General features: G+C 35.4%; 1 protein-coding gene across 5 annotated transcripts in view; it reads right to left on the bottom strand.

Annotated features, from left to right (window-relative positions):
* Positions 1-12,576, bottom strand: part of LRBA (LPS responsive beige-like anchor protein) — a 720,084-nt gene that overhangs the window by 539,257 nt on the left and 168,251 nt on the right. For all 5 annotated transcript variants that reach the window (XM_070474768.1, XM_070474770.1, XM_070474771.1 and 2 more), the window contains exons 29-30: positions 9,521-9,677; positions 5,304-5,751 (exon numbers count right to left, since the gene is read on the bottom strand). In XM_070474768.1, the coding sequence (XP_070330869.1) occupies positions 5,304-5,751; positions 9,521-9,677 (605 nt within the window). The remainder of the gene's footprint in view (positions 1-5,303; positions 5,752-9,520; positions 9,678-12,576) is intronic.

Genomic DNA, 12,576 nt, shown 5'->3' with positions numbered 1-12,576 from the left:
AGGAAAAGTAATTTGTCAAGGTAGATGACAGAACTGCCCCACAATTCTAGATTTATCTAAACAAGGGCCTCTAATTTGAACCAGTTTCTCATAGTGACCTTTAAGTTTTATTGAGATAGAATTCACCTTCCATACAATTTATTCATATACAGTATAAAATTAAATGGTTTTTAGAATTTTCAAAAATTGTGTGACCATAACCACAATTATATTGACATTTAAACATAATTCTATATTATAATCTATAAGCAATAGGAATAAAGATTTCCAAGACATAAAGTTATTAATACATATGTACTCCTACTAAAATACAAAAATGTATCTGCTCAGAAACAGAAAAACCGCATTCGTCAGCACATTCTTTAGTAAACATAACAGAAAAATAGAATTAATCAATTTCCATATTCAATGATGGTTTCAAATCACCTCTGAGAAAGTAACATAATAATGATTTAGCTTTGGGCCACATAAAAACAAAGAAAATTCAGTCACATAGATTTACTTAGAAGGACATTAAGTAGGAGGCAAATTTCATGATATTTTCACTCCCTTTACTGTTTTTATTATTATAAACTATAAATTATAAATTTTCTGTGTAAAAGACTAAAATCTTCAACACAGGGGTTTATTTAAGCTACCACACTTATCATGTGTAAAAGTGTAAATCTAAACTGTTAGTAATGTTGGTGTTTAGTTGCTAAGTTGTGTCCAACTCTTTTGTGACCCCATGGGCTGCAGCCCGCCAGGGTCCTCCGTCCATGTGACTTCCCAGGCAAGAATACTGGAGTGGGTTGCCACGTCCTTCTCTAAGGGATCTTCCCGACCTACAGATCGAACCTGTATCTCCTGCTTGACAAGCAGATTCTTTACCTCTGAGCAAATGGATTAGTAAAGCCTGTCTTAAAATTTTAATAAAATGGTATCAATTTCATGCTACAGCTTAAGGTTGTACTTAAATTGAAATCCATGACTGAATTTTTGATATCTGCCATCAATTTTAAGAAAAAGCACTTCAAACTTTTGGCATAAAAAAATCAAAAGACAGATAAGTCTTTTAATTATGCAAGCTGTTTTTCCTAACTTTCAACTTACAACAAAATATTAAAGTATAAAATTCCACATATTATAGCTTTTTTTCTTTACACTCACCAACTTTAATAGTTAGTATCTGTAAAGCACTATGCTGAGGACATATATGAATTATGTTACTTACATTTACCACAAACTACCACCACCATGAGGGAATTATTTATACTAACAACCTGTAAGGTAAGCACTTCATATTATTAGCACCATTTTACAAATGAGAGAATGAAGTAACTTTCCTAAGCCCCCAAAGATAGAAAGTACAAACACTGCTGACTTTTCTCTTTCTTGCCTGAACTAGGGAGACTTTTTTTTAAGATTTCTTTTTATTGAGTAACAACAAAGAGAGAGCAACATTTTCCTCCAGATCACTAAGGTTCAGAAGTTCCATTTCAGAACTGTGTCAGTTTGAAGTATCATAAACTTTCTCAGAAACACTATTTTCTTTAACATGCAAATAGTTCACTAAAGGAGAAGAGCATTTTAAGCCAAGTACTTTAGTCCCTAAGGATCTAGCTGAAAAGCCAGACGAAGCCCTTGAACTGTATCAAGATAAACCCCTGGCATCCACTAATCACCAGAGAGGATCTCTGATGAGATAAGAGCAGGAATTTTGGCCTGGGAATGAACACAACACCTTGCCATCCACAAAGGCCCACAACCTGGCAGCCCGTCAGCAAGGTTCCACTCATGGAGCTGTTACTCTAAACTTTCCAGCTATTGCTTGGAAGTTGATAATGCTTAAGATATGAGGAGAGTTGTGATTTCTGACACAGCATTCCAGAGATAAATACATGATCAGAGGGATGCTTTGAAATTCTCAAAGATACTCCTTTGGTCTAAAGCTGCACGAAAAGTTTTTCAAAAGGTGTCTGTTGCTATGAAAAAGAGAGGGGAAAACAGAGCAGTTTGCTTGCCATCAGACAATATGTTAAATGCATACCAGACATGTAAGCTCCAAACAGCCTCCTGAAAAATAGTATTGCCAAATTCCCCTTTATTTTCTATTTTAATAAATCCCTAAAAATGTATTCCCTTTGCAGTTTCCTAAATAAGTTCATAACCTACTCACTGAGGGTATCATGAAGGCATAGAAAACTTTTACACTGTTTTAAAAGAAATAAATGCCAAAACACATGAAAACTGGGGAATTTATAAGGAAACAACTTTGATTATATTAGTAATATACATTAAATGTAAAAACCTACCCTCAAGTTTTTCTCATTACTTAATCTAAGATTAATACAAATTTAAACAAGTCTATAAATACTGTCAATTTTTTAAAAAACCTAATCATTTACACCTCAAAATATAGTCATTGCAGTTTGTCATATACTGTTTGAGACATACAGAAACATAAATTTTTTTTTAAGAGCATTAAATCGCAAACTAAACTGTACTCTGCTTTTTCATTTAATAATATATCTTCAACATCATTTTACATCAGTACATAGTGTTGTGCTTTTCTCTCATCAGTGGCTGCAGAGTATTCCCCGTCCTTGCATAGGAAACATGCATGCATACACAGGAAACAAACATACACGTGCTGCACAGGAAACAACACGTGTAATCAGTTCTTCATTTGCAACTACGTTTGCATAGCACTGCCAAATGACAGGGCATAGACTCCACCGGCTGTGGCTCAAATCTCATCTCCACCACTTATTAGCACAAGAGCTTAAGCTGTTTTTCACATTCCCTATGCCTCAGTTTCTTCATCTGTAAAATAAGAACAAAAACAGTATCTATCTACCCACCTATCTGCCTATCTAAAACAATGCGCTTTAAAAACACTTTCACAGTGTAAAAGCTCAACAGGTATTAGCTTAATTATGAAATTCCTCTTACAGGAAGAAAACATTTTGTACTTGCATACACCTGTATAAACTTCTAGAGATATAATTAAGTTTACATATTTTGAATTTTAATTAACTGCCAATGTTCCCTCAAATAAACTGTTCCATGATGCCCTCCACAATACACCCTCATTAAGACGAGGCATTATCTTCTAAACTTCTAGATTGCTTCATGCTAAGTGCTACAGATTAATATATATTCAATATCATTTCACACCAATACATATCGTTCTGCTTTTTTTTTTCGCTTTAACAGCCATATAGTATCACACAGTCATACAGGAAACTGAGATTCAGGAGGATAAGGTAATTTGTCCAAATCCACTAATAAGTAACTGAGCCAGAACTCACACACAGCTGTGTCTGATTTCCAGAATCAATATATAACTCCTATAAGCCTAATTTAAAAAAAAAAAATAAGAAAGGAATAAAAGGGAAAAAAAATCTGACTCTAGCAACCACTATCTATAACAACACATCATATATATACCAATATGCTATTTACCTGGAATTTAGACTCTATCAGTCTTATCATTCTAGGACACTGATCTAAACTTCAGACAGAGGGAGAAGGAACAAGATGATAGAGGATGATGGCAAAAAGATTTTCCCATAAAATTATACATTCCCTGTGTTCAGAGCACCTGAATTATATAAATAATTTTAACCAGCTTGGATATCTAATGTGCCAGCAAGTCTGAAGTAGAAAATCAAGAGATGAGATGAAATACAGAGAAGGCACAACAAAATAAACAAGCAGACAGAAGGAAATTATGATGAAAATATGTCAAAACGAAACAGAAGCCAACTGGAAGGAAATCCCACTGGCCAAACAAGAGACAATTTGAATATCAAGATAAACAAACACGAACAGTATATTTCATTCTACAAAACAAGAAACCATAAGGCCATATATTAAATGTACTGAATTCATCTGATGAGGATGATAACAGTTTTACAGAACCTCTTCCCAAGGAGTACCTTAACAGTGGAGAGACCCAGAAAATACCACTTTAATAAGTGATCTGAATGAATATCATCAGTAACAAGATAAAACTGTTTGCCACTTGTTAGAACACAACAGTGAAGAAACTGTGCCACTTCTGTGATACTACTCCCAAAGACGCTTTAAATTGAATCAAATCTAGAAGAAACATTAGACAAACTAAACTGAGGGACATTCTATAAAACAGCTGGACTCTCATCTTCTAAAGGGTCGAGGCTATTAAATTTAAGCAAAGACTAAGGAACTATTCTTCTCAATCGAAAGAGAATAAAGAGATACAACAAAATACAATACACAATTCTGAATTCAATCCTACTAAAAAGAGCATTACTGAGAAAATCAATGAAACTTGAAATGTGTTTGAAGATTTGCAGGGAGTATGATATCAATCTTAATTTCCTTATTGTGATGAATTTACTGTGGATATGCAGAAAAAACACAATGAACTATTCAAAAAGGATGGAGTATTGTCTCAACTTCCCCTCAACAGATTCAGGAAAAGTAAAATTTCTTTTAATTGGCAACTTTTCTATAAGGTAGAGATTGTTTTATATAAAAATGTTGACTTTTGAAAAAGAATTCAATAACTCATATATGTCTTACAGACAGAATTTCAGAAAATTTTCTATAAATTTAACATAAAGAAAAAATCTCAAGCAAATTAGCCGAAGGTTTCACAGGTCAACAGAACCAACAAAGTCAGGAATCTATAGTTAGCTCTCTCAAGCTGTCAAGACTGAACACTTAGATGAATTCCTAAGTCTGCCAGAATTCACAGATTCCCACTTTTTCCACAAAGGCTGGCACATACTGACAGCAGGGGAGTGAAAGATAAACATCTGGAAGAATCAGTGATTTCTAAGTTGCAACCAAGAAAAACATTATTTAATATACAACTTGCTAATAAAACATTAACATTATTCTCAAACAATCTTAATGATTATGTTGATAATAGCATTGAAACATGTATATTATCACATGTGAAACAGACCACCAGTCCAGGTTCGATGCAGGAGACGGGGTGCTCCAGTGGTGCACTGGGATGACCCTGAGAGATGGGATGGGGAACACATGTACACCCGTGGTGGATTCATGTCACTGTATGGCAAAAACCACCACAATATTGTAAAGTAATTAGCCTCCAATTAAAATAAATAAATAAATTTAATAAAAAACTTGAAATGATATACAAACCAGTCAACAAAATATCATAATTTTTAAAAACTAGATTAAAACATCCCTTTTTAATGCTGAAGCTACAAAATTTAGCAAAGTTTAAATTCCTCCTTAATCTTTAAACTCCCTTATAATGAATACATTTATAAGATGCAAAAACAAAAGACTATTTATAGTACCTGTCAAAGGACCTGAACTGCACAGGTTGTTCAGCAGAGAGATCACCGAGAGCCCCAAGGCAGGCTGGCGGCAGAAGGGCAGGATCGGTAGTGACTCCATCTGCTGGTATGTTTACTAAGCTTCGGAGAATGTCCTTCACGTTGACATTTTTTGAAACTGGAACTGACGGTGCAGCCTTGCTATCCAATTCATTTCCTCCGTCGCTTCTGGTTTCCTGAGATTGACTGACTTCTGAAGAAAGAGTGCAGAGCGCCTCGGTGACGGCATCGGGGCCTGCACGGACACTCGGAGGGGCTCGGGGAGCAGCCACGTCCGCACGGCTGCCTAGCCCAGGAGCTGTTTCTTCCCCAAGGCCTGAGTCCCTCCTTTGAGCAGAGGAAGTGCCTTCAGATTCTTCGATAGATGCTGGAGTTAATGGGCTCAATGCTGCTGGTGAGTTTTCTACATCTTACCCAGGAAAAGAAGAAAAGTAAAAATTAAAAATACGTACAAATAATTTAAAAAAGGTACATTCACTCCTGTTTTAGATTATGAAACATACAGCATGTTCTAAAACGCTAAAAACAAACTAATCTATAAAACGTACTGCATAAATATACATATAACGAAATAGTTTAATAAAATAATAATAACAAATCAGGTTAACAAAGTATCTGAGAAAACCCCAAACTGAACATGACACACCAATGGGTGGCAACACAAGGTTGAAAGCCACTGGTCCGTAAGAAAAAGTCCAAAATCCTTCGGGCATACTCAAGGTTCTTCAATAATATAAGTCTGCTAGGAGGTAAACTTCATCAGGGTAGAGAATGTGTCTTCATTAACACTTCATTCCCAGCACCAGTGACAACACCTGGGCCTACAACAATGTCCGGCAAGTAGTAGGTCCACCAGTAAGTATTTTTCAGATGACTATTCATCTCCAACTTTATATCCTGCTACTCATGCCATAATACACATACAACACAAAACTGCTCACAATCTGCTGAATGGGCTTCTGTGCCTTATACACCGGCATTTCTTCAGATGATATTCCCAAGACCTCTACCTCAAACACAGTTTCTACTAGAAAACATGTTACCAATCCTATATGGATGAATGATTCAATCAATGATCTTTAAAATATAGTTCCACAAGGAACATCACCTTTTCTATTTGATTTTCATTCCCTCCAATCAGGTATTGATTCCATTCCAACAAAAATGCTCCGTCTTGCTAAATCCAATAATCAATTCTCGACCTAGCAGCTCGTGACATAACAGCAGCAACTGATTACTCCTTCCAGGCTGGTAACACTCTTCCAGCTTTTCATGTACGATTCCTTCTTTACTTCCTTCACTTCTCTTTCTCCCTTATTTCTTAAGGTGGAGGAGTTTAGTTCTTAATCCTTTTACTTTTTCTATCAACACTTACATCCTTAATGGTCTCATTCACTCTCCAAGTATTAAATACCACTATTTCAATCAATCAAATTAAGATTGTTCTATGTAACTGCCTACTCTACATTTTCTTCTATATGTCTAAAAGACATCACGAACACAACATATCGAAAAGTAAATTTCTTATCCTTGCCTGAGTATGTTTCACCTTCAGTCTATCCAACTGCACTTTATAATTAATCTTGACTACCTTCCATCTTTCACATACACACACCTAATATTTTTAAATACTGCTTTCTCACCATCAGAATATATCTAAAATCTGACTGCTTCTCACTAGCCCTACAGTTACCACCCAGGTCAATACCCAAATCACCTCTTGCCTAGATTACTGCAATATACTCCTAGCTGGTTATGTCAGACTGTTAAATTAATGGATCCATAGATCATGCCTCCTGGTATTCACCCCCTTGAGCAGTTGCTGAGTATGGGCTGGGCCTGACTTCAGCTCAGTTCAGTTGCTCAGTCATGTGCGACTCTTCGTGACCCCACGGATTGCAGCACGCCAGGCCACCCTGTCCATCACCAACTCCCTGAGTTTACTCAAACTCATGTCCATCGAGTCGGCCATCAAACCATCTCATCCTCTGTCGTCCCCTGCTCCTCCTGCCTTCAATCTTTCCCAGGATCAGGGTCTTCTCCAATGAGTCAGTTCTTCGCTTCAGGAGGCCAAATTGGAGTTTCAGTTTCAGCATCAGTCCTTCCAATGAATATTCCAAAATATGAATATATATGAATACTCAGGACTGATTTCCTTTAGGACGGACTGGGTGGAGCTCCTTGCAGTTCAAGGGACTCTCAAGAGTCTTCTCCAACACCACAATTCAAAAGCATCAACTTTTCGGCACTCAGCTTTCTTTATAGTCCAACTCTCACATCCATACATGACTACTGGAAAAACCACAGCCTTGACTAGATGGACCTTTGTTGCCAAGGTAATGTCTCTGCTTTATAATAAGCTGTCTAGGTTGGTCATAACTTTTCTTCCAAGGAGAAAGTGTCTTTTAATTTCATGGCTGCAGTCACCATCTGCAGTGATTTTGGAGCCCCAAAAACAGTCAGCCACTGTTTCCATTGTTTCCCCATCTATTTGCCATGAAGTGATAGAACCAGATGCCGTGATCTTAGTTTTCTGCATGTTGAGTTTTAAGCCAACTTTTTCACTCTCCTCTTTCATTTTCATCAAGAGGCTCTTCAGTTCTTCTTCGCTTTCTGCCATAAAGGTGGTGTCACCTGCATATCTGAGGTTATTGATATTTCTCCCAGCAATCTGGATTCCAGCTTGTGCTTCATCTGGCCCAGTGTTTCTCATGATATACTCTGCATTTAAGTTTAATAAGCAGGGTGACAATATACAGCCTTGACGTACTCCTTTCCCTATTTGGAACCAGTCTGTTGTTCCATGTCCAGTTCTAACTGTCGCTTCTTGACCTGCATCAGATCTCTCAGGAGTCAGGTCAGATGGTCTGGTACTCCCATCTCTTGAAGAATTTTCCACAGAGCCTGACTTACTTACACCCATGTGGGAGAAGTGACAATGGGCCAGTTCAGTACCCAATTTTTAAAATCTAACAGTTTGGGCATTCTCAGAATCCCTGGACATCTCTGAAAGCAATCTGGCTACCTTGCTGGTAAGATCATGTAGAGAGACCTCCACATAGGAGATAAAGGACCTCCAGACTAATAGAGTAAAACAAAGGAATTCAGCTGAAAACAAGTAGCAAGGTTCCCCACACACAACCCCAGTCTAGTCATTTCAGTCTGTCAGCCCTAGCTCTTAAGAGCTATTCTAGCTGAAGCACTAGATAAATGAGTAGAAAAGTTATCTAAGACTTCCCAACCCCAGAGACATCATTTGGAGCAGGAATTATTACCACTGTGCCTTATCTGAATCAAATTCATGGAATCATGATAACAAGACTAAAATAGTTGGGAGTTTTCGCTTTGAGGTAATCTGTAACACAGTGGTCCATAACTAAAACACTGCTTTTTCTTGCCCTACAGGATGTAATCTGGACAGTATTCCAAGTTCTACTCTTTAATAACATACATCAATTCTAACTCCTGTACTGAAAGCCCTCCAATAATTTCCCATTCTCCGTAGAGTGAAAATTCACACTCCCTTTCTCCTGGTTATTCCTGATATACTTCCCCATTCAATTTTTATTGTCTTAAGACTTAACATCTTCTAAAATACTATACAATTTGCTTATTATATATACTCATTTTCTACTTCCTCTCCTGGAATACAGGCTCCATGAGGGCGGATTTTTTTGCTTCTGCTCATCAGTAACGAACAAGTAGCTAAGAGGTGCCAAATGAATATTGATGGAATAGATAAATCTCCTCTGTCGGGTAGGAGCGACTTCTACACCTACACCAGCTGCTTCTCTAACTATACATCTATAACTGGCAGCTAATTTTATATATAACTCTAATTATTACACTTATTTGTTAACAAATATGTCTCAGAAGAGAATATAATTTATTCTTCACAACAAATGCTGAGTTAAAACTGTTTAATACTTTATTTGTAAAACATAACATTTTCTCACTTATTTTTTAATTAGATGGCTCACTTAAAACAGAAATCATATCTCAGTTGAAATTAACTACAGGGTCCTTAAAATACTTCATTATTAATAAAAATAACTGCATGCTCTCATTAAGGTACACATAAATGGATTTAAATTCCAGGATGAATATTTTTAACTGCTGTGAGTAGGTAATGTTTTACTTGAATTTTGGATGCCAGATAATAAAATACAGAAACTTACCAGGGAGTGACAAATTTCCACATTCACTACCAGTTTCTCTAGACTGGCTATGCCTTTCATTCTGGGGTTCCAAAATGTCTCTGTACTTCGAGACCATAAGAACAGAGATAAAGTATACAACTGCCAAGGCTAAAAACTGTGCTTGTTTGCTATCCTCCTGGGAAGGAAATACAAGGAGTTAATCATGCCACTACTAAGTAAGACATTTGAATCTTATTTTACAAGACAACATTCAAATACAAAACATATTCACGAACCTTTCAATATACACAAAAAATAGTAATGAATTCACCTGAGCAAAGATTAAACAAAAATTCTTGGAAAAATGCCTGTATATGTTAGGTTTTATGCTTGTTAAACAGGAGAGAGACTCTGGCTCATTGTTTTTACATTAAGTAACTCAATCTGAAGAGATACATCCTAATATACTTTATCAGATTAATCATATAACAACTATAATTATATATGAACCATTATTTTTACTTTCAACTATAAGAATTAAATTGTTTTATAAAAATCAGAATAACAGTTTTCTTAAAAGACAAACATTTGAGATTATTAAAAGTGATCAGAAACAGAGCTAGATGCTAAAGAAATTTTCAAGAGTATTTTAAAGTAATATAGACAATCAAGTGTCCGGGACTTTAATATAGTGTCTGGAGAAAGAAAAGCACAAACCAGGCTGATCTCTAAAGAGGTTCAGGCTTCATTTCAGCTCTACAGATCACCTATATGTATCAATGACCACCTCACCTAATAAAATTCCACATTTTCAAAGGAATTGCACACATCACTAATTTTGATAACTTTTCAAAATACATTTGAACCTAAAGAAAAAACTTAAAATTTGTTCTGAAACTCAAGTAGCAGATAAATTTAGGATAAACAAAACAGAGAACATGGTTGCCTAGGAGATAAGTAAATGGAAACAACTGGTACCTATAAGACTTTAAAGTTAACAAATAATGATTATCAAAAGTTTTGCACACAATTTCAGAGAAAAATTAAATTTCAGAGTGTACTGAACATAACCACTTAACAGGATTATTAGGCATATTTATAATCTGACAAGAATCTTTGGTAGTTTTTAGGTTCATGTGTAACACCTTATTAGTCTTGATGGAAAAGATATATGTTCATTTTTCCTTTCTTAAATTAACCTACCCTTTTCTCCAGAAACTCCTATGTTCTGCCACATAATCCTAACTTCTATTACAATAACTGCTACCCATGGTATCAACATTGAAAATGTAGGCAAATAAGCTGCTTGGTCTTCTTAATGTTTTATAAATTATTTATACTATCTAAATCTTTATTTACCCCATTAGCCTGTTCAATGTTTAGTTACTGCAGTATGAAGTATACAGTGTAAGCCTGATTTATGCCCAAATAAGAAATATTGCATAGGTCCTTACGTTTAAGACCTAACTCTTGAAACAAATTTGTTTTCAACTGTAGCTGTCATTTATTAAAAACTTACTGTGAGTCAGACTGTAATGCTACAGTCATTAACCCATATACATAAGATGAGGCCTACAGAAGTTAAGTAATTTACCTAAGGGCACACAGTAAATGCAAAAGCAAATCTGAACTCAAGATTAGAGTGATTAAAAACCTTAGCTCTTAACCTTTAGGTAATGATTTATTTATATCCCCAGTCTTAGGTAATTTCCTTTTTCTTCAAAGTTTGCTTATGCTAGAATAGGCTCTGGATGTAGCCTGCGAAATAAGGTGTTTTTTCTTTTCTAAAATTCCTATAAGGTGACTACATCACTTTTCTAATTAACAAAAAAATTAAAGTTATTTGTTACTTTCAGACATGACATGGTAGACATAGGAGACACACTAATTCTCTGTCCAAATATTGTGATATAATAAGAGCCAGGGTGAGGTGTATTGATTTCATTTTAAATGCTATAGGATAGTCATTAGAAAAATTTTAAAGCCAAGACTTACATCACTTATTGTAGATTTTTAAAATTCATTTCAGGAAATACAAAATTATAGGGCAACAGACTCAACAACTGCTCACAGAGCATGGGGAGAGAAGGAAGCAGCAGTATCTGGCTCCGCGGTAGACCACAGGCAGTGGGTTTTGAAAAGCACAAAGGTGACGCTTTGTCAATAAAAGGAATCATACAGATACCAAAAAGCAAAAAACTGAGATCCAGAGAGCGAGCATAATTTAGTACATACAGATGTTAGTTAAGATGAAAATTTGAAGTATGGTTAATATGAAAATTTCAAGAATCAGATTCCTTAGGCCCTTAATCCTCTTTTATCTATCACTACTTGCGGTTTTAAGTAGATAATTTAAGCTAATACTGCTATCTTTCTCATAGGAGTATTCTGTAAATTAAATGAGATAATACATTATCAATCATCCAGTCCTATGCTTAATATGCATTAAGTGTTTAAGACTATTAGCTATAGCTAATAACAACTACTATTGACAAATTGCATACTTCATGAAGAATCAAGAGTGGACTAAAACACTAAAGAAGAGAAAATTAAAACTAAAGTTATAAAGTTTATTTTTTAAAAACTTATATGTAGTATAGAGCAGCCTATACTCAACACACAGTAAGAGTTCAGTAAATATTAATGATAATACTCCAAATGCAAGTGAGGAGGATCACAAATGATTTTAATTTTCATGTTTATGCTTTTTTATATGACGTTACAATTTCTATATGAAATTCTGCCATATTATGTATCAAAATTACCTAAAACAAACCTATCTTTCACCTTTCAAATACTTAAAACACCATAAACAACATTTAGTCATGTACTTTTGTATCATATACAACTTTCAAAGCACAGGTTCTGGTGTTTGACTGATGGGTTTGAATCCTATCATTTACCAGCTCCATCAGCTTAACAAGCTGCATGAGCTCTCTGTTCTTCAAATTCCTCATTTATAAAACTAGAATTACAAAGTGCACAACTCAGGAAGCTGCTGGAATTAATGAGAATACATAAAGCACTTATAATGCTTACTATCCAATAATGTGGTGTTGTTATCAGTAGCAATACTCTGAAATATCAGCTCCATG

The sequence above is a fragment of the Odocoileus virginianus genome, chromosome 12, assembly GCF_023699985.2.
Source record: "Odocoileus virginianus isolate 20LAN1187 ecotype Illinois chromosome 12, Ovbor_1.2, whole genome shotgun sequence".
Classification (NCBI taxonomy): domain Eukaryota; kingdom Metazoa; phylum Chordata; class Mammalia; order Artiodactyla; family Cervidae; genus Odocoileus; species Odocoileus virginianus.
Note: the sequence above shows the minus strand (reverse complement) of the source record. Positions and strands in the feature narration are given on the sequence as shown.